The sequence below is a fragment of the Motacilla alba genome, chromosome 7 (genome assembly GCF_015832195.1).
Source record: "Motacilla alba alba isolate MOTALB_02 chromosome 7, Motacilla_alba_V1.0_pri, whole genome shotgun sequence".
Lineage (NCBI taxonomy): Eukaryota > Metazoa > Chordata > Aves > Passeriformes > Motacillidae > Motacilla > Motacilla alba.
Genome location: NC_052022.1, coordinates 20,011,618 through 20,036,130, shown reverse-complemented (window position 1 = coordinate 20,036,130; position 24,513 = coordinate 20,011,618). Strand labels below are relative to the sequence as shown.

The window sequence follows — 24,513 nt, the reverse complement described above, 5'->3', positions numbered from 1 at the left end:
TCTCTAGGCTGGTAGGATGTTTTCAGACTATGCAGTGGCCTACAGCCAGAAAACAGATGCTGTTACTGGCTTACTGCTGTTAGCTGTGTGCTATTTTAATACAAAGTACACTGTATTTTTAAATAAAAACTAATAAACTCCTAAAAAAAAGTGTTTCCGAGTATGAGAGAATAAAGTTTTGTTTTTCAGAAGTAAATGAACAAAATCCAAAGTGGCTGTGTCTGTGTACAGCTCTGTGTTTTATATGCCTTTCTCCAAAATGTGGTGGTCAGTAATGACAGATTTAGATTGCTGTGAAACATGCTGTGCTTCTAATAGAGTTAGATTTGTAAGGAAATAGAAAAATGGAAAACAATCATTTATTGGGTTGTGGCATAGAAACATGGAAAGAGTGACTTTGAATCTTAATGTTTTCAATATGACGTCCAAGTTGTGCTCTGTGCTCAAGAGTGCTGTCTCAGGACTTTCTGAAAGGCAATACTTGCTAGGGGGGGTCTGTGCACTTTGTGTGGACACCTCAGGTTTTATACAAAGGACTGAATTTTCCATATTATGTTAGTTTTTAAGGGGATCTGTGGTTTTAGGGCTCTCAGGGTAATCCAGAACTGAAAGCTCTGATAGGTCATGTCATAAACTTTGTATTTTGGGTGTGTTTTACTGGTGGTTCAGCTTTGCAAAGCCACTTAAAATACTCTTTTTCTTGAGAAAGACAAGCTTTACTGTCTGTATTTCTGGAAACCTATAGTTTGTATTGTAGACAAGAATCTGGAAACTACAATATTCAGCCTTGTAAACGTTGGCATTGGTCTTTTTTAACTGAGAAATTAATCCACTGGTGTTTTAATAGAAGTATTGAAAATGTGTTGGGGATATTGTTTAAAGTCATCTAGCATGGTCTGTGTTTCTTTGCTAGTGCTAGTAGATGTATTACAGCAGGAATTGGAGCATTTGTTTCTTATGTTTCTTGCTGTTGCTTGGACTGTACAAAGTCCAAGTACATTGCCAATATTCCTAGCTATGGAGACAGCCCATTTTACATTTGCATCTTCTTTTAAGATGTAGCATACGTTGTCTAAACCCAGAGGAGATTTTGCTAGGAAAAGAATATAAATGTTAGGTCCCAAAATCTGGTAGTAAGAGACCTTTGGCCTTTCTCGGAGAGGCAAATTTCCTCCCTCCATTGCCTTCGGAGTGTTTGGGGATGTCGATTGACTGTAATACAAGACTGCTCTGAATTCCAGCAAGAAAAAAATTATGCAGGGTAACTTTGTATGACATGTCTTAAAAGAAACGATTGCTTGCTTCTCAGTTTCTGACAGGATAGGTGCTTTTGACACCTGATCTGAGTGTTTTCTATATGTTACAGACTCAGAAGGCTGATGAAATAACTACAGTCTTGTGAGGATCTTTCCAATTGCTTGAACTTTTAGATGGTGAGGTCAAAAAAACCTTCCATAATTTCACTGAGATGTGGTTGAATCAGTTTTCTGTTCTGGTCAAATCAGAAAATGGTCAGTGAAATTCTGTATTTATAATAACAGGAATGGAAAGGGCTCTATGAAAGCTTCAGAACCACCAGATTTTATCTGAAAAAGATGCGCTCCTTTATCAACAACTTTTGAGATGCAATAAGAATACAGGTGTTGGAATTGTGAAAACTGTGGTAAACTTGAAGTTTAAAAGGGAGGAAGAAGTCTCATAATCTATTAGATTTCAGCAAATTTTGTTTTTGGTTGGCATTTGCTGTAAGAGAAATCTGAATTAGTCCCTCATCTCTGGGAAGACTACTGGTGAATCTCAAGACATTCCAGTCCTCAGACTTGCAATATAAGCAGCATGTGTAGCCCTCTAACCACCTTGTGTAACGATCTTCCCAGCTGATAGCTGAACCCACAGAAGTGTGGACTTTGTGAGAACATATTATACTGTGAGTTTTACCTTTATATCATGCAAGAAGTATTAGGTCTAGGCAAAACAATAAAAAGTATAATTTTAATTTGTGTGAACCCTTTCAAGGAGGCCATACCTCTTTCTCCTTCTGTATCCCCTGTTTCTCTTCCTCATATGTGCATGGTTTCTTATCTGGAACTTAAGTCTCTTGGGTCTATTTTTTGGGTGGTTTGTCTTTTTTGTTCATCACATGGATACTGCATGCAATAAGTTCACAGGTTTCTTAGTTACTAATCTGTGCAAACAGTCCAGATTCTCTGCATGATAACTGAGCAAGTCTATAGACAGTGAGGGAGCACTGAATTATTTGTAGCCAGAAATTGCCAAGAAAAGGAAGATGCAAAGAGAACAAGCAGGAGAGTCACGTGTGAATTCAAAGCTGAATTTGTGGTTTCATGCCAAGTGTAGTGCTAATGAACTTGAAATGTATGGTTTTGCACTACTGTCTGTAAATCACAGCTCAGAAATCCAGTGTTATCATTCTTGTCTAATTTCTGAATGAGTTACAGTTGAGAACCAAGCAGTGGAGTAGCATCAGCTAAAATCTGGGATGGTGATATGATTCAAGATGCATCTAGGTAATTAAGAGGCTATCTGGAAGAAGCAAAATAGTTCAATGGGACAGGCAGTTAGTATTGCAGAATACCAAATATAGGCATTCTGTAGGTATGTTTTGACCCTGAAATGACAAATCCAAGATTTTCAGATGGTTCAGAAATGTACTTCTAGTACTTCTAGTGACTTCTAAATAACAAGATGCTGAATACACTGTAGTTTTTAAGTAAAAATGCTATTGATTGTTTGCCACCATATAAAAGCTATAATTACATGATTATTTCACTTTTCAGTTTGACTCTAGCAGAGTACCATGAACAGGAAGAAATTTTCAAGCTTCGATTAGGACATCTCAAAAAGGTATGTTTCTTTAATCACGGCCAAACCCATAAAACCTAGTACTGTCAAAATGAAGAGATGGGTTGTTGGGAGCTGTCTGATTACAAAACCCAATACTAAAAGTGCTGTACTACTTTATGCCTAATAGTGGCCTTCCTTTTGTTTCTGTTTGTGCAACTTTTCATAAACATTGGGATTACAGGGGAACAATAATGAGTCCATCCAGTGTAACACTGTCCTGGTTCCTTAAATCCTTCTAAGAGTGCTAACAGTGATGATGGCCCCCGATCCTGCCCTTCCCCTTCCACTTTCTGAGCTCTTGTTTCACAGCTCAGTGAGCCAGCCACGTTTGATGCATGGGCTCTTTATTTCTGCAGTCAGATATTTTACTCTTGTTTTTGACTTTTGAAAAAAACCTTTTCTTGAACCCCATCATTCTAATAAATCTGTGTAGTGAGATAATTATTATATGAGGAAACTTGCTCATTCAAGCAAAGATTTTGAGGAATAACCTGTAAAATGGAATGGCAGTTGATGCAGACAGAAATATCTCGACAAGAGTGAAAGAAAAGGATTTCTATGTGCTGAGTAGTAGTTCCTGAGCTGGTGAGTCAAAACAGGTCGCAGTGTTTTCCCCTTGAAATGTTGCAAGTCTGTTTCAGGCGTGTTCTCTTCAAATGTACAAGCCACCTGTTATAAATCCTACTGTAATAAACTGAACTGAGCCCCTTGAGAAAGCTGCAGCTGTTCCTAAAGAATATGACAGGAAAGTACTTGAATCTGTAGTAGGAAATCTGCATATAATTTGCTGGCACTGGTGAAGTAGACTGCCCATATTGTTCTTCATTGTTAATGGTTTAGAAGCTCCAGCTTCACATGAAATTCTGTTAGGAAATTCTGTAGGATTTTTTTACATGCTTTAACTTTGGAAGTCTAATGGGAATTTCAAATGACAGATGAAATAAACTGTTGCAGGATCATTTAATACCGGAATTTTGGTTTTACCTTGAGCATCAATGCTGGAGTACTTTGCAAAAGATGAAAATTCCTTGACTAAATGCCAGGGGTAAAACAAATGTTATTCTTAGCAAATCATACTTGACTATATCTGAAGAAAATAATAAAAATACATTCTTACATTATCATTCTTATTTGTGATGCAGATTTTCTCATTAACTAAGAGCACCAATTTTGTTACTTTCATTTTACATGGCTGAATTTCTTCCCTGAGCTTCGTTGCTATTTACATTTCTTTTCTTCATTCCTTCAGCATATGCTGTTTTGCTGACTGCTTCTCTTCCTTTTCACTCTTGAGATGCTTTCCTGGTGCACTTATTTTTGATGCCCTGTACATGCTGCCACCACCAGTTTTCTTTTCCTACTGCTACCCAGGAAATTCTTTTCCAGCTAGTTGCTTTGGTCCTGGAGAGAGGCTCTTGTTTTCTCACTTCTTTTTATATAGCAGTGACCTGAGGCAGCTAAGCTGGTTTATTCTTGCTTAAAGGTATTCACAGCCTGAGTGTCCTAAATAACAGCTGGAAACAATGCAACCAGCCAGTTCTCTTTGGACTAACATTGGCCTATGAACCACATTTTGAGAACCACTGAATTGCATAATATATGAACAAAAAGGTCCAAAAGAGGCATAACTGATGGATTTTTTTTTTTTGTTAGCCTTTGGGAAGAACATAGACAATTGTGTGTAAAAGTGTGTGGCCTTTTGTGAGGGCAGAAGGACTGAAATTCTTTATAAAGGACTACTGGGTTATGAGGAACTGCCTATCATTTCAGGGTATTTAGCAGAGACCTGCAGGGATATGTGTAAATATAGAAAAAAGGAGTTTGACATTATATAAACAGGAAAAAAAACCAACTCTTGACATTGTATCTTAGGAAAAATAAGTGGTCCACCCAGATCTGCTGGCAGATCCGTGCTACTTAGTCCAGCTTTTAAATTATTAGGAATTTGATTTTCATTTCCTCTATGGAAGTTCATCTCATGCCTTGTTTTGGGATGAGAAGTTTTTTCCATTGCTTATGGGGATGGTTTCAGGGTGTTCACTGAAATCATCTAGTCCAGACTCCTCAATTCATTGGACATGTGGTCATTTAATATGTGTTTCAGATCATCCATATACAGTTGTTTTTTCAGGATATGGGTTTATGAAAATGCTATGTCATTATGGCATTTACTCTCTACCTTGCTGACTTGTGCCTCCATCCCCTTGTGCCATGGCTTGTTGCCCTGTTGCTTTTAACAGCACCACTGGGTTGTACAGTCAGAGAATAAATTGGATTGGAGAACTGATCTGGCTTCTTTCAAAAAACAAATACGTAATTTTTTTCTGATGCTTGTTTCTTTTTTTTCTTTTCTTTCTTCTGATTTTTTTTATTCCTTAAAGAAAAGATTGATTAGTATTCCAGTGTGGTATACCATGTGGCTGTGAAAAAGGCTGTGCCAGAATAACAAGAGGTGGTGACGGGTGCTGCTACTAAAAAAAATATGTATCAGATGCCAGGCCTTTTTCCTTTTCAGCTGAAATAATTCCATAATTACGAGCTTTCTGATATGGACTAATTTTGTCTCTCCTTTCCTCAAATTTTCAAGTTCTAGAAGCACTAACTCTGAAATCAATATAACCCTGTCTGCAGTATCTTTCAATGAGTATGTTTCTCAGTTTGATTATAGATACATAGGTTTCCACAAATTAGGCATCATGAAGTCTTTATGATTTTAGAGGACCTGAATAAATAATTATTTCATTGTTTCCTAATGCATAGAATTAAGATGAGATAAAATTAGGTGCTGAAATTAGTTAAGGAATGTGCTCCTACCTGACATGCTTCTTTTGAGGTTGCACTTAAAATCTTATGCAATACACATTCTTTATTTGTAATTTTAATAAGATACAAATGGAAAAATCTTTTCTAATTAGATTGGTTTTGGAGTCTTGTATCAGCACCTTAAAAATGTTTCTGCTGTAATGATGCGCTCTTTTATTCTTTGACTTGATTTGCACTTCAGCCTTAAAATCTTTCACGTTTCTTTTCTTAATCTGTTGGTTTGTACAGAATCTATAATTGCCCATATCTCAGTTTTTTTCTTTTTTTTTGTACATCAATTTCAGACCGCTTCCCAGATAATTTATCTCCTTGGCTGAGGTACAAAACCCAGCTGCCTCTCATTTGAAATAGCATCCCTACAGTGCAGAACAAAACCATGACCATCCCATTACCTGTGGGTTCATGAACAGAAGAAATTCTTGAAACAGGCTTTTTGCCTTATCTTTCTGAATTTTTCTGGCTTTAAGAGAAAAGCAGTTCTTTCTTCTAGTTCAGCAGGGTTTTGTAATGTAATGTTCCTCCATCACCACTAGTATTGATGCAGGGGTAAAAATACCCTTTTCAAATGGGAAGTAAATGAGCTTTTATATTTCCTTCTTTTCATTTGCAGGAGGAAGCTGAAATACAAGCAGAACTTGAACGTTTGGAAAGAGTTAGGAATCTTCACATTAGAGAACTGAAAAGAATAAATAATGAAGATAATTCCCAGTAAGAGTCTTTACTGTCTTAATTTTGTATGTCTGTTTTTAAAGTAATTCTCTAGTATCATATAAGAAGAAGAGAGACTTGTTCATAATTCTTTTTGGTTTTCTGTGTTTATATATGTATTTTAAACACCAATTTATTTAACCTTAACTAAAATTTCAAACAATTTGGTACATTTTTTAATGCTTTTGTTGAATATGCAAGAAAAAACATACCTACCCAGCTTATAGTGAAGAGCTGAAACTTGCTAGACCTAAGCGAAAAAAACCACCTGTGAGATAACTTAATGCAGTTCACTTAGTTGACAATAATGCAAGAGGTTTGATGCACCAGCAGCAATTTTGTGCTGCACTTAGAATTAGTTTTGTGTTTATGGCTGTGTGATTTAATTCCTACTAGGTATAGGTACCTAGCTGGAAAAAGCTGTATTATATTGGTACTTTGTATTTCACCTTGAATGGCGGTGTATCACAATGTTAAATTGCCACATAATGTGAACTGTTACTATGTAGTTTTGAAAGTAATAATTACATAACTTAATTAAGTCTGTTTTCCATCATGACAAATTCAGACACTACAGTTTCACTAACACTTTCAGCTGGCACTGTTGCTTGAAAGGAACTGGTTCTGCCTCTCCCTGGCTACTTTAGCCCTGTTTTCTTTCACATGCTTGCAATGGCATTTCTTTACTGAACCAATGCTGGAAATCAATCCAAATTAAAACCAGCTCCTGTGGTTTATTTTTCTGGATTATTTTTAATCCAGGATCAATTTCCTGGTCTAGTCTTTGCCCAGTTGCAAAAATGTTTATGCTGCCATGAGGAGAGAGGGCAGTGCAAGGGTGGAATGAGCCAGGGGGAAGGACATGATGGGACTGGACTTCTCACTTTCTGCGCTAGGAAATGTTTATGAAACAGTAGCCTTAAGCCTTCAGTATTTATTTTTTACTTTTTAGACACAATAGAATTGTGCATACACTAAAGCTTTTAAATATTAAAAGAAAAAGGTGTGTAATTGTGCCTAACTGTTCTGATGGTACCTACCATGCAGTAATACAGAAACTATTTGTTACCATGTGGCTTTAGTGCTAATTGATAGCTAAATTGTTCTCTGTTTTGGATATGAAGAATAATAGGTGTTGATACTTACATATGGCAGAGTATTTTCTTTTTTAAAAATCTATATTTGAAAATAAAAATATGCAATATTATTTTAAATAAATGTCCTACAACAAACAAACAGGTTAAATGACAAGCTTTATAAATCTTCAGTGTTTGCGTTAGAACAGGTTTAGGTTTTTTTTAAAAAAGGATCCTTACACAGTAAGGAATAAGTGTCACAGAAAAATGACAGGCTTTGACTATGAAAATAGTGCATATGTGGGGCAGAGAATGTCAGCATTACAGTCACAGCTGAAAACAGTCACAGGACATGGACAAGCTTCAGTCCATGGTGCAGCTTCATACTGATCGTCTGCAGTCAATGCTAATCCACTTTATGGTACAGAATGGAAAGCTTTAAACTGTGTGTTCATGTTTTTGTGGGAGTTTGGATGAGTACTTCTATATATTTTAGGAGAGAGTATGGTCCTTTTTCTTGGTCTAGCAGTATCATTTTATATTTGGGAGAAGTGTTTTCATGTTGCTTTTGCTTAGCGTTTGAGCAGATAGTTTTTTTGTGTGTTTTCCCCATATTGCTGTTTCTGATCTGTTTTAACTTCTTAGTGTTATATAAAATCAATTTTTTAAAAAAGAGGCAGGCAGTAATATACTTAGCTGATCATGCTTTGTGTGAAATTGGAAGAAAGTTCTTGTTGTCTGTTCCAGAAAGTTGAAATGCGAGTCTTCTCTAAAATTTGGCACAACGAAAGAGAGACCCATGTATCACATGTTTAAATTCAAGCATGCTTTTCTTATCTTCAGAAAATAGAGAAAAATAACAAAATGTTTGCCAGGATTGATTGTTTGGATGACAGTGTTGTGATAGTATGTGTAAACTAAATGGTCAAAAGGTATTGGTCATGTTGTACAGTTGTGTTATAAGATTTCTTGTGGTGTAATATTGCTCAGCATGTTATATGTTGTTTCTGAAAGAAAATTTTATTTGATGAGTAATACTAATAAATTTGTGTTTTAGAAGCTACTTGTTTACCTTAAACAGAATAAAACTATTTTTTTTTCTTTCAAGATTTAAAGATCACCCCACATTGAATGAACGGTATTTGTTACTCCATTTACTTGGCCGAGGTGGCTTCAGTGAAGTATACAAGGTAGGCTTTGTTGAGTCTGATAAATATAATTTTTGAGCCATGTACATTTAACTGGGAGGGGAACAAAATGTGATCTAATTAAGTAGAAAGACTGTAAGGGGTTGACCAGGCTTCGATTAACCTGTGGAGGAGAGGTAGCATGACAGTAGCCTTGTCAATAGATTTGTGAATTACATGCCATCTTTTTTCCTCACTTTACTGGGTGTTATTTTTATCACCTTTGGTTATAACTTTGCCATATTCATGCATTTCTTTTTTTAGGCTTTTGATCTTTATGAACAAAGATATGCTGCTGTGAAGATTCACCAGCTTAACAAAAGCTGGAGGGATGAAAAGAAAGAAAACTACCACAAGTAAATACTAATTACTTACGCTTCATATGTTAAGCTTAATAGCATTTTGTTGACTGTAGAAGGCTAATGTATCCATCTTCTTTTAGACATGCTTGCAGAGAGTATAGAATACACAAAGAACTGGATCACCCCCGAATAGTTAAACTGTATGACTACTTCTCCCTGGATACAGATACGTAAGTAGAACTTGGCAAGGATTTTAGTGCTGTATATTAGATAAACAGAAGTGAAGAGTATTTGAACAAAAATAACGTATGTTCTTGCTTTCAGCCAAAACATTTGAAAAAACCCCATACTAGTTGCAGAATTTTGTCTGCTAAATATTGCAGGCTTTCTATAAGGTGATGAGAAAAGAGTGTTTTGCAACACCTGACTGGCATCAAAAGGCTGCCATACTTTAGACAATTTTCCGAGACTAAATGGCATCAGGAGCATTACTAGCCTAGGCATAGCCCCTGGTGACTGGGCTGTACCTCTCTGCATTAAATTGTGACATCTTAAGGGATAGTTAAGGCATTTTGATTTTGAGAAATGTGTCTACTATAAATAAAGAGGCTTTTCTTAATTTCTCATCCATATGGATGCGTTTTCTCTTTTGGTATGAATATTCTGATTTACATCAGTTTTCATGAGCTAATAGTTACAACATGTGTTCTATGAACAATTTCATTCATGTATTTTAATATTCAGGCAGCCATTCTTAAACTTGTCAGAATGGAACTAGGTTGTCATGTCTGTTTCTGATCGTGCAGTATGATACATTCTTTCATTTTGTGCCTCTAAATTCTATCCTAGGTTTTGCACGGTTTTAGAATACTGTGAAGGCAATGACTTGGATTTCTATCTCAAGCAACATAAATTGATGTCAGAGAAAGAAGCTAGGTCCATTGTAATGCAAATAGTAAATGCACTACGGTATCTCAATGAGATCAAGCCCCCTATTATACACTATGATCTTAAACCAGGTAAGTGAGAAATGTTATGATTGAAAATGTGATTTATTTTTTATTCTTTATTTTGTTTGTAATTCATGCCTGAAAATGCCAGCGTTATCGTCTATGTGTCAGAGTTATTGTGAACAACTGCAAAAAGTATGTACTTTTCTTCAGAATTTCATTGCCAGAATAATCTGCCTTTTCTGTGGAAAATGTTTGTTACAATTTTTCTACTTTGCCTTATTTTGATTTGAATTTGTAGGAAAAAATCATATAGCTAATAGATACATGCATTGGTAGTTAGCAGTATAAACAGATAAGATCATTAATAGGCTCATTCCTGTCTGGTAATTGTGGAATGCTGATGTGTAATTAATTTTTCCCATATGGTTTTTTTAAACCTGTAAATATGTAATCAGTCACTTTCAGCATCCCAGTATAAGCATTTCAAAACAAGACTTTACAGAGAGTTTTCTTTAGAATGAATAATAAATACATTTATAAACAATATTTGTCTTGATTCCATTGTCTTTGTTTTACCATCTTGCATGAATGATGCTTATATTTTTCATGTGCTTTAATCTGCTACACTTCCAAGTATGTGGTTTGTAAAGTAATTCTTAGTGCCAGGCTGTTTGCTTTCTGTTCTGTAATAAACTGTTCACACAGGTTTATTTTGTCTTATGAAATTGTATAGAATGTATTCTTAGTCTTATTATTTTTTGTTCTCAGAGGAACTTTATCAAATAATTTCTATATCAAGAAATTATTGTACAACTTCAACCCATGGAGTAAGATTAGTGGGATTGCAGCAATTTCTTGGCACAATTCTGTGGCATATGCAAACTGTGAAAACTGTAGTGTAGGGTTTGTTCTGGCAGAAAAATAATGAAATTTATTTGTAACTAGTATACGGCTGCTTTCTGATATTTCCTCACTCCATTTTGGTGTTTCTTTGCTGACCAACCAGCCCCCAGATGAGAGAGCCATTTCAGATCATCATGGTAACCTAGAGAGTTGCTGAAACTGCACAGAAACTTGTCGTAGTCAAGTTACTCTAGACTTGAGGATGTAAAGATTATGGAAATGTTTCTCAGTTGGTTCAAGCATGGTGCTAATAACACCAAGGCTGTGAGTTTGGTCATGGGTCCCTTTTTACCCAGGCTGTTTTATTGTTCTGAGTCTTTGATTCTGTAAAATTGTCACTTACCCTCATGAAGTTAGATGCTCTTGAAAATTGAACCTGGTTTTGAAAATAAAGCATTCTGTTAGCTTTTTTGAAGTAATTTTTCTTTTCTTTTCCCCCTGAATAGGTAATATCCTTCTTGTTGATGGAACAGCATGTGGAGAAATAAAAATTACTGATTTTGGTCTGTCCAAAATAATGGATGATGATAGCTATGGGGTGGATGGAATGGATTTAACTTCACAGGGAGCAGGAACTTACTGGTAAGCCCTGGTTTGATTTTGCTATTTAAACTTTGGATCATTGTTCAGATTTTATAAATGCAGTCTTAAAAGGAAATTTGGAGAGACAGCTAGGACTAAAAATGTTAAAATGGATGGCAGACAAAGTCTTTGTGCACTACTGTGATGTTGATATTCCCAAATGTTAGAAGAATCTAACTTAACAAGTAAAATAAGAGTGTGTGTGTTATTTTTTTATAAGTATGTACATATATAAATATATAAATAAATGTGGAGATGATCACTGTGATTTAGAAACATGGTAACCTCTGAAGAGGCAGGTGTTATTTCTTTGGCTGCTGGTGGTTGGAGACATTTGATGATTAATTGTAGGTGCTTAGTATTTGGAAATTGTAGAACAGGTATTACCAACAGGTAATGTCCTTAGGACAAAAGAGTATTCACTCTTCCTTCCTAAACATTAATGACAGCCCAGCAACTGTGATTTATTTTTGGTGTACTTGCATGCTTATTCAAAACACTGGAGTTCTACAGCTGCCATAGCATAGGTATGACACTAAGCATTTCATTGCCTTCAGAAAATCTGTTTTTAGAATCTCAAAGATGCAGATTCTTCATGGCACAGTAGCTCTTTCAGCCTGGGTATGAGCTGGCTGTGTCAGGGTGGGTGGATTAGAAATCCTGGGCTGGGCAGGTTGTTACAAGTCATTTGCTCTACAGAGAAGCCAGTATCGTTCCCATTTGCTTTGCACCTCTTCCTATATTCAGGAGTTGGATGTAATAAAGTTTGTGCCTTTTCCTTCCGAGTTTTTAGAAAAGGAAACACATACTCTTGCACAAATTCCACTGCGTGCGTGCTGTGAGAAAATGATTACTCAAGTTGAAGCGTTTTAGAAGTGTTAGGCTTTTGCTACTCTTTTTAATGCTTTACCTATTTAAACATCAGTTTAAATGTTTTATTTTAGGAATATATATCAGAAAAATTTTTGCTTTTGGATTTCATCCAGAATGCCTCAGGCACTAGTGGTGCTGGAAACTTAAAAGTAAAAAGAGATCTGTAATCATTATAGATTCATGATGAATCTCTGCATTTCTAATTCATGCTTTCTCTGGGCCCAAAATCTTCATTAGGGAGGGAAAAACTTTGAGTGAGTTTGAGTTTGGGAATGAGTCTGTTTAGAGTACATTGCACAAACTGTCAGCAGCGTAGCCCTGGAAGGGATTTCCTCAGTCACTGGGTTCAGTTACCTGCCTTCCCAGGCAGTTAGGTTATATAATCTCTTTGGTAAACTTCTAGATGTTTATAATAAATTTAGTTAGTGTTTTGGCCCCAGTAATCTGATTTGAAATGTCTTCTGTAACCTCGGTTCTCTGATCATTAGAAATCTAATCCTCTAATTTGCAGACTGTCTATATTTGTGGCTAGTTTATACTTGTTTGTTCCTGTGCTAACATTGTCCTCCCTCAAGTAGGTTGTGGCCCTTTCTTAGTACTTGCCCCTTAGTGTTTTTGTAGCCTTCACTTTTTTTCCCTCTGAACTGTAGGCTATCCATTCTTCAGATCATTTTAGCAACCTTCTTTGCATTTGTATAACTTTAAGATCACTTGTCTTGATTGTTGTAATTAGAAATGTAAACAAGTATTCCAAAAGAGAGTTTGTGGTACTGCTTAAAATTGTTGCATTTTTATTTCCTTTTTCTGTCTATTTCTATTTCTACAAATATTTCTTTGAAGTTTTTCTTCAAGTCTTATGTGATGTTGACGACAGAGTGCCTGTTCTGTAGTTGCCCTAACAGTTGTTTTGCATTTTTCAATTTTAACTATTACAGTCAATAATACTTGACTGCCCTTAAATTAATACATATGGAAGGTTTTGTTTGCTTTTTAAAGGAATGGAACTTTAAAGGAAGTTCCATTTCATCTGTTATTCTGTAATTCAGGAATGGCATGGAAACTTCCTCAACTTTCATTAGGTAAAGTTCCCTTTCTGGAAAATATAGGGACAGAAATAGTAATCACCTTTGTCTATCATACACGCCTCTGGGTAATGTTACCAATTTTACTAAAAACTTGGGTAAAGGGTCTTTAAGCCATATCTTTCTTTGATTCCTAACGAGATCTTGCTGTAAAATGCCCTATTTGTCTTTCATCTTTTCTTGCTTTGATAGATGGTTTTATCTTTAACCTGGGGTCCCAATTTCAAAAGAAATTATAATTGGCAGTTTAGGTAAAAAATGTTTGTATTTGTGCCTGTGTTAAATAAACCCCTCTATTTGACTAACTGTATAGAAACTGTAATATCAGTTTTGGTGGGTTGCAAGGTGTTGGAATGCAGATTGTAGGGCAACTGTACAATAGTCAAAAGCCCAGAGATGTGTAGGTGAGGTGTTTGTACAGTTGGATAATTGAGCACGTTCTAGTGATGCCATACTTACAGACTGAAATGCCTGTTTTGTTTTCCAGGTACTTGCCTCCAGAGTGTTTTGTAGTTGGCAAAGAGCCACCAAAGATTTCTAATAAGGTTGATGTGTGGTCAGTTGGAGTAATCTTTTTCCAATGCCTTTATGGTAGAAAGGTAAGAAAAGCTTTAGGAAATCTAAAGAGTTTTAGAGTAGGTGCCTATTCTCACTAGACTGTGAAGACATGAATCTACATGGAAAATTACTTGTGTTACTTCTTGGTGGTGTACATTGATTTTGCAAAATATTACAGAATCTCGCCTGTAACTTTTTTATTTGCAGAATAGTTGGCAGTTTGTATTAACACTGCAACAACTTACTATAGGATAAATATTTACGAAATCAAAGTAGTTGGATAAATCTCCTGAAAAAAAATCATGTGCTTGTTTTGCAGCCATTTGGCCACAATCAATCACAGCAAGATATCCTACAAGAAAATACAATATTAAAAGCCACAGAAGTTCAATTCCCTGTCAAACCTGTTGTAAGCAATGAAGCCAAGGTAACTTTAATCTCTGAGTAAAACATTCATCTTAAAGGATTCAACTGTAAAATTTTTGTTAACCCAAGAATGATGTAGGACATAATAACTATGTAGAAAAACTTACTTGAGAGCTAGTATGTGGATGTTTTTATTTAAGCAACCTTATTCTGGGACTTCTCAAACTCATGTACTTCAAAGCAAAACTATATATATATTCCAGAAATTTGCACGTGGTTTCTAAGTAGGCCACCTCAAAAATGGTCTGCTTTACTTTTTCTCAGAGGACCTTATGTGTCTCATTCAGGCTGTCTTACTAGAAGTTCTTGTGAAATGCTGCTGCCAACAGTAGCAAGCTCTTTCTGAAAATAGTGGATGTTATTCTCTGCAGCTGTATTGGCTGGAAGAACTACTCGACTACCAAGTGCCTGAAGGATATGACCTCTAATACTCTTCCCTTTGAAAGGTTGTAGTATGTGTGTATTAACTTAAATCTGAGTTTAGAAACATGAATTTTTGAGATTAAGAATCTAGAAGATATTTTGATGCTGATTCAGGAAATAAGACTGCCAAAATAGTTGTTCTGCCACAAAGGTGTCAATTCCTCTACACAGACTGGCTATTCAGAAACAGATGAAGGTGGTTTCCTAAATGATTACTATTGTGAGCATCTGTAACACAAATCCAATTCTGTGAAAGTGGAAAAAAATATTATATGTTACTTCCTTGTAAAAACTCTCCCAATTTTCAAAAGATATATTCATGACCAGATGCAATAGATGTGCTCTTTGAGAAAAAAATGCCAAGATAGTAGAATGCTTATTCAAGTTTCAGCAACTAATTAAACATACTTAGATTTGGGACACACCAAAAATTTAGCAATGTTAAGATTCAACTTCTAAAGATGAAAAGAAACTTATTTCTAGAGGCAGTAGCTTTCCAATAAAGGTAGTCTTTTGGGTACATAAACTTGCTGTTACAAGTGTTGGTATATTTCTGTTAATTATATTTTCTAAAAGTATTGTTAGTGAGAGAGTTGCAGTAAAAGTTATGAAAAACTGGTTGAAGAATTGTAGTTAGACCTGGGGGGGGTTTGATTGAGGTTTTTGTTTGCTGTTGGTTTTTCACTGGCATTTGAATGCAGTTGACCAACACACATCATATTGATGATACCTTTACATAGAAAGAGTTTACATCTGTGTCTTTTAACTTTGCATTTCTTTGTCATTAATAGTTCTTATACAGAGGATGTTAGGAAGGAGTAGAGAGTTCAGCATGGAGAATTGGCAACTTTTTGCATTCTCTGTGTATTTGCATGCTCTGTTTGTTTGAAAGACTAAAATAAACTTCCAGTATTCTCCACTCGTATTAACCATTGTCATGATAGCTGTGAGAGAGAGGGAGAAATTATTCTCTGGTGGAAATGCTATAAAACAATTTCCGACTAACTTCTTAATGTGGACCATTTACAATGACTGTGTAGAATCCAAATTGTTTTTCAGATTTATAGGCCTGGCAGTTGGAAAAGAACAGCTTGTAAACTGAAATTTTGATTTGGAAAACACGGAGATTAAATAAATATGGAACCTCAAATGACACTGTTAGTTAATTTTCAGACTGTAACTGTCCTTTGATCCTCCTCACTGTTTCCTGTTTTGTGCAGTGGTCTCCTTTGCTTCACACTAGTGTGACTACAGTGCCACAAAACTGTGAAGTATTTTAAAAACATTTCAGACACAAACTGTTACTCTGAGGATCTTGAGAATAACTGTTTACAGTTCATTTATTTTGAAGGATTTACTGTGAAGAATTTGATTAAAATCTGTAATATCCAAGAACATGTGAATATCTACTAACAGATGTGCATGATTTTTATATTGTACCTCGTTCATGCTGGATATGCAAATGTTAGAAGTAAATTCTAGCCTGATTCTTTGGAACTTGTATCACAGATTTTCTCCTTTAATCTCCAGATTTTAATTGGAGCAAAGAACAAACAGCTGAACAGATTTATCAAAGAAGACATATGTAATTCTTTTAAATTAAGTTCTAAATTAAGTAATGATGTGCTAATCAGTTCTGTAGCAATAATAAGGATTTTCTATCATTAAATGTTGAAGCCCAGGCTCTCAGGAGACCAAATGTTCTGTGTGTGCCAGACATAGAACTTGACAGAAACTTTCAGCATAAAATGATTGGCATAGGTCATATGGACCTAAATGTAGGGATGACATAGTGAATTTAGCTACAGAGGTTTTCAATTGATTAGATAATTTTAAGCAGGTGTGATTGAGTTTTTCATGGGAAGAGTTTCAGCAAGGTAGTGGTTTCCTAAATATTCTTTCTATAATGCCTGTTGAGCATGGCAACCATCAATGTCAATTTCATGTTTTGCTATATCCTGTCATGGCACATGTGGAAATGCTTGTTTTCAAAAATCACCTAGAGCATTGAAATTCTGTCTCTGCATCATCCACCTATTCTTCCCAACTCAATGGTTTTAGAAGCTCATTGGAGAAAGTAGAAAGGTCTCCTTTTTCAATCCTCTGACACTTGCTCCTGGTTTTTATTCGTCTGTTCAGGCATAAAACATGCAAAAACCTAATTGGGTGAGGTGCTAATGTTTTACTTGTAAATATAGTTCCCAGACATGGAAATAAATATTTGAAGTGTGATTATTTGAAGCAAATTAATTTCCTGATTTTTTCTTTCTGCCATGATGTTACATTTTTTCAGTGGGCTCAGCAGCAAAATGTTACATTGTCATTTGAATTGAATTATTTAAGAAAAACCATTTGATTAGAAGCTAGACTTGCCTATTTGCCTGAAAGCAAATATAAGTATTTGGAATGTTACTGTAACTTTCTACATTTCTTTTCTAGGCCTTTATCAGACGCTGTTTAGCATACCGAAAAGAGGATAGATTTGATGTCCACCAGCTGGCTAATGATCCTTATCTTCTCCCTCATATGAGGAGATCAAATTCTTCAGGAAACTTGCATATGACTGGCCTAGCAGCATCCCCTACACCACCTACTTCAAGCATTATTTCGTACTGAAATTTCTCCAGCTGAGGAATGGGATGATACCTTTGTTTAGTTTTCAGATGCAGACTTGAGCTTTGAAAGCATTTGAGTGTTTTTACACAGGACGAGTTTGATAACGATGTTTTCAGACTGAAGTCCTCCTACATAGTGTCATTGTATGATTGGAGTGGATCATGGACTGTGAATAAATGTGCCCTTCTGAGAAACACCATTAAACATTGAAGGATGAAGGATGACACTTCCTGTTGCAAATGAACAGGTATACTGTGTTTAAGACTGAAGAAAAGGATTTTAGTTTTTTTCTGGGGAACATTGTAAATAATCTTTTTAATACTTTAAAGTACATTCGGTGGATACTGGAAAGTTCTAACATGAAGGGTAGTTTTTCATTATTTAAATAAAAAAGGGTAGTGAGCAAATTTGAAAACACAGGAAAAATTTTGTGCCTGGTTATGAAGTAAATGAGCTGCCATCTTTCCAAGACATTGATCTTTCAAAACCAAAGTAAGGAATGTGAGATGGTGGAAGATAATGTTCAGCATCAGATTTCTCAAAAAAAAATGGAATATTTTATTTGGCTACTCAGGCTTGTACCTATAAAAATGTGGTGGTGTTCCACTGAATTTAGATTGGAAGGGTGATATGGAATTCCTGGTACTTACTTCTCAAATAGATTGCTAATTTTGAAATCCATTCAGTTCTTTTAAAATACTATACTTGCTGTGGTATTGAAACTTGTGAAACCTTCCAGGCTTCTAATAAAAGCAAGCAACAGTATGAAACCAAATGCAAACAGGTCATGTATAATGTTCTATGCAGGAATAATGATAAATTCCCTTCTAGCTCTACTGTAAATTGTTGTACAGATGTCACATTTTCAGTTAAATTTCAGCAACTTATTCCTGTACAAATGTTTAAAGTATGGCTTTTTCTAATTGGATATTGTATTTTTTTTAAGTCTCCCTCAAGGCGCTTTTAATTGCTGCTAAATGACGTTGCTTTTACTTTCACAAGAGTCAAATGACCTCCTTCAGGTGCGAGTCAGCTGTACGAGAGATGGAGCATCGGCAATCCGTTCACAATCAAGGCATGGAAAGCAGATCTGTGTTGGCAATTTACAGTGCAGTTCTTTCAGTCCGTTTATTGCGTTCTCGTCCTGCAGAGCGCATTGATAATAGATTTAGAAGTTGCTCATGGTTATTCTCTATTTCTGGAAGTTCCTATCAACAAGGAAATGTTTCTTGTGGCTTGTACAGATATTTTAAAATGTGAAACATTTTCTAACTGCCTTGTATGGTAGAAACTTATTTTTCAGAACAGTGTATCTCTCTCCTGTTCACTATTCTTTTTACTGTCCCATTCTTGATGCTGAATACCTATATGTAATTTTGTCCATGTTGCAGAAAGAGGAGGCTGTATTACCACAGGTTTTCATTTAGTATTGTACAGTTAAACTGTTGCTCTTGTTTCTGATGTTGCAAGCCATTTTGTTTTCATTGTATATAAAGAAATGTTAACTGTCTCTTTAAAATGCTGCTGAAATTGTAGAGAATGTAGCCAAAACAGTAATAAACAACAGGCAGTTGAAATTTCAAGGTTTTCATTGTGTGTTTTTACATTTCAGCGAAGGGCAAATCACATAACCATATCAGTGAGCAACACAAAAATATTTAAAGCAAACTCTTCTTAATTACAAACAAAAGGCCAATAATACAATAATTAATTAAAGTTACATTGGAGGCAAAAAAGGAAAAAGGGGAAAATTCATGAAACTTAAAACATCTGTCGTGGTGAGGTAACCGAAACTTCATTTGATTGAACAGACCGCACAGTAACAACTCGTAAGTATTTCAGTGATTCTTTTAAAAATATTGAGTTGTGGGATAACATTAGCTCATAGAATTATTAGAAAATTAGACTCGAACGGAATACTGGGACTCCATCCTTTCCACTCTCTACAGCAGTCTGAGTGCAGAGTTCTAGGAGAATGTGCTATAGTTGTAAGTTCACATTAAATTTCATTCCTTCTTATTCTGCATGTTGGTAACTGAAATAGAATTGATGGTTTTACCACATGAAAATACGTTGGATAGTGGAAATTGCGTTTTTATTTTGTGGAGGCTGGTCAATATTTTGACTTTCTGGAAAGTGCTTTTGAGTCTGGTGGGAAGTCGGGAAATGCATGGCGGCAGTGCGGGCCCTGAACAGCGCGGCCCGGGGAGCTCCGCGCTGCTGCCACCCGTGCGGCAGCCTGAGCAGGCCACTGTGTTTTGAAATCAGCAACCCCGAACAGGAAAGCGCGGTTTGGAATTTAAAGCATCCTGCGTGTTCCCTCTCCTGCTTTGATGTCTTCCGGCTTGTAGGAAAAGCGCAGGTCTGAGGCGGGGCCACCAGCCCGGCCAGGCGGGACACGGCGCGTCCAGCCTGGGGAGGGGATGCGGGTCCCCAGCAGCGCTGCTGCTCCAGCCGTGCCCCGCGTTCCCGCCTGGCTGCGGCTGGAGCCGCTGCTGCGGGGCTGAGGAGCTGCGGCCCGCGGGGCCTCGGCTGGGCGGGTGCAGCGCCGCCCCCGCGGCCAGCTTGTGTGGAGGAGCGTTTTGGCATCGGAGTGGAGTTGCCAGCAAGGTGGGAAGTGTCTTTTGGTCTTTTATTACTCTTCAAAGAGCCCTCAGGACTTGGTGCTCTTCTCCTGAAGTGGGATATTGCATTGGGAAGGGAGACTGGAGAGCCTGGCCTGGTGGGGTAGGGACCTGGGCAGTGTATCAGGACAGGAGAGCCTCAAAATTAGGCACCACTGTTATTGGACATTGTCCTTATATCAACGTCTAAAATACTCGAGTCTCACAATTGCTATTGCATTTTTCAAAACTCTTTTTTTTCTCAGTATCAGCTACAGCCAGAGTGAGGACTCTGGTTTCGTAGCTGAGGGGTGTCGGGCAGCAGGGACTGGTGGTGTTTCCCCTGCACAGCCCCACGCTCGGTGAGCCAGCCAGCCCAGCATGTCCATCTGCCACCACATCACAGGGACCAGGGCACTGTTGGGTCCCAGCGTGAGCCTGCCGTGGGCCTCAGGATGTTAATACCCTTCCTGAGGCCTGGACCAAACCTCCAGGCAGCCATGGGCTGTAGAGTTGAGGACTGTGTTGCCTTTGTAGGAAAGGTAAGACTGCACATTTTTCGGAGAAATAATGAATGTTCCAGAAATCTCATGTCTTTGTGATCACAGATTGGTGAAAGGAGTCCAGTGAGATACATAGAGCTCCCCAAGTCACCATCCTGAGGGTCTGTCTGGCATTACATACCTGCTGCCTGAGGCCAGTGTGTTTCTAAGCACCCCTTCCACAAACAAAGCAGGTTTTACTCAGTCCTTAAAGCTTCCTAGGCAAGGATCCCTGAAAAGCTCTCTAACCTCTTCCAATACCTAAGTTTGGCTCAAGTTTACTTATGTCCTGACAAATTTGTCCACCTTAAAGATGCCTCTCAATGATGGCTGCATTACTTATCCAAGTAATCTATTCTAATTTTTCCTAGCATCCTGTCTTTTTTACTGCTCTTTAAGCCTAATATTTCCAGTCCTGGGCACTGTGGCACAAAAACCAGTATCCTGCCATGTCTAGTACATGAGCTTTGCTTTCTATACAGTCACCATATATTTAATTTTGAACTTCATGTGTATCTTTTGAAATTAAGATTATTATCCTCTGACTAAGTGAGGTTCTTGTAGTAATAATTTCAGATATTCAACTCCTTAACAGAATGTTTGAGAAACTTGCTGTCAGAGAATTTTTTTCTTTTTTGCTGGAAGAAATCAAGTCACCTTGCAATCTTTTCACTGTGCTATGTTTCCCAAGCCAGTAAAATTCTGCATGTAAATCAAGGAAAAATGCTTTCCCTAGAAATCTCATTTTGTATCTAGTGTCTCAAGAGCTAATTTGGTATCATTAAGAAATTACAGGATGTTTAAATTTCAGAATCCCCTTGCACAGATCTATGGGTATCTTTTTTCTCTGCACCATTCAAACACACCCAGAGACTTTCTCTCTAAACAGTGGAGGAGATCAAAGCCACATTTGCTGTGTCCTCAGAAGATGTGCACACCTGCAGGTCAGCCAGCCAAGTGAAATGTTTTCTTGCTCTTGTGTGAAAGCTATGCCACAGTATTCAGCCGAGTACGGCTCTGCAGACCAATGGAACAAGAGCTTCCTGGGAAGAGAATGCCATGGCTTCAGCCCCATGCTTCTGTTTCTGTAGTTTTGCAGTTGTACTTACAGTGTAAAAACCAAGCAGTCCCTGGATGTCACCCTTGTGTCTGCTGTTACTCTTAGGAAACCTGTTTACCCATATGCAAAGTTTCAATCATTTTGCAGGTGGCCTGGCGTTGTGGCTTCCTGTTATTTGTAGTATTGATGTGCAGGGGAGTTGTGTAATTACTCCCTTCTCCAAAACTGGAAGCACAATCCTTAGCAGAGTTATTGTCTCCAGTGAGGTCTGGGAGCAGCCATAGCTCCAAGAGGCATAAGCACTATCCAGCACTTCAGAGCCTAGAAGGGCCTGACAGTACCTTACTGAATCAATAGAGTATTTTTGATGTTGGAATACTGAAATATTTCTAGTTCAGGACAGAAGACGTGTTCAAACCAGCTTCTTCTGAATGTTGTTCACTGATAGAGAACTATGATGGTTTAAAATATCAGTGGTAAATGGCTTTGTCAAAGGCAGTGCATTATGTCAAATACATTGGCTGTATGTACAAACATGGTGGGGTTTTTTTTATGGTTCTAGTTGAAGGGATGAAAAATGCCACACACATCTACAGGTTCATGGCTTTTATATAATATATGCAAATATTACAATTCACTTTGTAGTACTCTTAGGTAGGATCTGGCAATATGTGTCTCCTATTGCTCAAATGAATTTTAACTTAAATTTATATATGATCTGCACACCTTTCACTGCAATGGAATAGTTGGAACTGGGGCTTGTAGAGAATGAGGTCCTGTGATACTTTAATGTGCATCTTCCAGCCCTCTGGCCTTCCAGACACTGGCCTTGCAGCTTCTAGAGCAGCTGGTGCTGTGTCCAGCAGTGCTCCACTATGTCACCATGCAGCCATGGTACACGATGTGGGGAATGAAATGAAAATTTCTCCTGAAATGTGCAGTGGTTAACAATTGGATGGATGGTGAGGATTCCTGTAAGAATCCGTGTAACAGTGAGGTGATGTGTGCAGGGCCTTCAGAAACACTATTTTAATGCACAGAAATGTATTTTACAGCATGAGTTCTTTCCTGTTCATATCCCACTAATGCTTCCACAAAAGAGTTGTCAAAATGCAAGACAAAGACAGGAGAGATGGTTACTTGTGCTTTGTGTCTAAACTTGTTGGTCCACTCATGGGTTTAACAGGCCTGGAATGAAAGCTGGAAAAGGGAGCTGTGATTGTATGTTAGCGTTGTCAAAAGCTTTGGGGGAAAGAGCATCAAGAACTGCTTTCCTCTGTGCATTTGCGAGCAGATCCAGTAGACCTTCACTTGCCTTCATTGGTAGAACAGCAGTTTCCACTAAAGCTGATAGAACTAGCAAAGATTAAAAGGGATCAGAGAAGCAGAACACGCCCCATGCTCCCAGAATTCTGCCATCTACCTCCTCTGCCTTGGGCTGGGCACGGCAGGGGAACAGGACTTGCCAAACAGTCGCATACACGGGGCTGACCTAGGAGATTTTCTTTCATTCCCCTAGATTTGTCCCTATAAAAAGCCACATGAAGAGCTGTTGCACAGCTTTGTATATTTGCATAATGTACAACTTCCTTCACAACAGACGTAATCACCCTAACTACGACACAAATTGTTGGTTTCAGGCTTGCAGCTGTGGCTCATTGGCCGATGGCTGAGCTCTCCTCGCTGATTTGAGCACTGCAGTACCTTCCCTGCCTGCCCTTCTATTGCAAAGACAAGTAAGTAACCCATTAGTTGGCAAACTGCACTTGCCCATGGTGGATTTGCAGCATCTGTTCCATTGGTTAAATGGCAATTAATACACATTTATATGATACCACGAATCCTCATGCTGCTCGTAGGGTTACATAAAATTTATCAGGTGCTGAGCTGATCTCATTAATTGTCTTCTTAGAGCTGTCAGGTTAGTTTTATTACTGAGCCCAAACACATTCCAATCTAACAAATTACCATATCCTAAAGGTTACTGCCCCTCACCCAATTGAAAAAACCTTTACACATAAAATAGAAGAATTACTCCTGTGTCATCCTTTATCATCTGTCAGGATTCCTGTGTTTTTAATGACCCTAATCCTTTTCCACTTAAATTAATACTTTCATATATTGCTAAAATGAAAATCTTTATATGTAGGTATTACATCCAACAAGACATGGTCCTAATGGTGAAAACTCTAAAGATTGCTGTTTTTTCTCCTTATCTCAGAGGCCACTGAGGGGAGTTTCAGCTGAATTACATTGCAATAGCCCTTGCTATGTGGAAGAATGCTTTCATGCACTCTGTTAACATGAGGCAGCAATGTGAAGGCCTCTTTTCCTTTTTTTTTTTTTTTTTTTTTTTTCCCTCCTTTCAGGTTTTGCAAAAGATTACTGAGGTTGCAAAGAATTTTGGTCGTTTTGTGCTAAGGAGCAACACAGATGAGCACAGAGATCATGGGGAAAAGCCAGTGTAAGCCATTCCTATTTGAAACCGGGGAAAAGCAACCAGGACTCGGCTGGGCAGGGCTCCAGAGGGATGGCGTGACTGAAATAACACTTCAGCTGTACTTGCATAGGTAACTAGATGTGTGTCCAGGACACTTTCAGACTCAGCCACTATGCACTGGGGGGATAGAAGGTAACTTGCTATAATGGCTAGTGGCAAAGTTTCATGTTGTGCTTCATATTTAAATATACAGAAAACAAACCCATTTTTCAGTGCCATTTCTGCCTGATTGTCTCCAGGGTGTAGGAGTTATGAAAACCCACCACCATTTTTAAGCATTCCTTGACTAAACTAATGCAGGAAGAACCTGGTGTTCTAATAATTCCATATCCCAGGGTTACTAAAGTGTAGTTTCTCTACATGCTGCATGAATTCAAACAGCTGAAGCTCAAATCTAATACTGCATCTGTGTTCATTAACCTTTGGACACA

The 24,513-nt window shown here is 37.5% G+C and overlaps 1 protein-coding gene across 2 annotated transcripts in view; it reads left to right on the top strand.

Moving 5' to 3' along the window:
- Window positions 1-18,960, top strand: part of TLK1 (tousled like kinase 1) — a 67,158-nt gene extending 48,198 nt beyond the window's left edge. For both annotated transcript variants that reach the window (XM_038141755.1, XM_038141754.1), the window contains exons 12-21: window positions 2,799-2,865; window positions 6,299-6,396; window positions 8,581-8,662; window positions 8,924-9,015; window positions 9,102-9,191; window positions 9,811-9,980; window positions 11,264-11,399; window positions 13,842-13,953; window positions 14,232-14,339; window positions 17,201-18,960. In XM_038141755.1, coding sequence (XP_037997683.1) covers window positions 2,799-2,865; window positions 6,299-6,396; window positions 8,581-8,662; window positions 8,924-9,015; window positions 9,102-9,191; window positions 9,811-9,980; window positions 11,264-11,399; window positions 13,842-13,953; window positions 14,232-14,339; window positions 17,201-17,377 — 1,132 coding nt within the window. In that variant the 3' untranslated portion in view covers window positions 17,378-18,960. The remainder of the gene's footprint in view (window positions 1-2,798; window positions 2,866-6,298; window positions 6,397-8,580; window positions 8,663-8,923; window positions 9,016-9,101; window positions 9,192-9,810; window positions 9,981-11,263; window positions 11,400-13,841; window positions 13,954-14,231; window positions 14,340-17,200) is intronic.
- The last annotated feature ends 5,553 nt before the right edge of the window (window positions 18,961-24,513 follow it).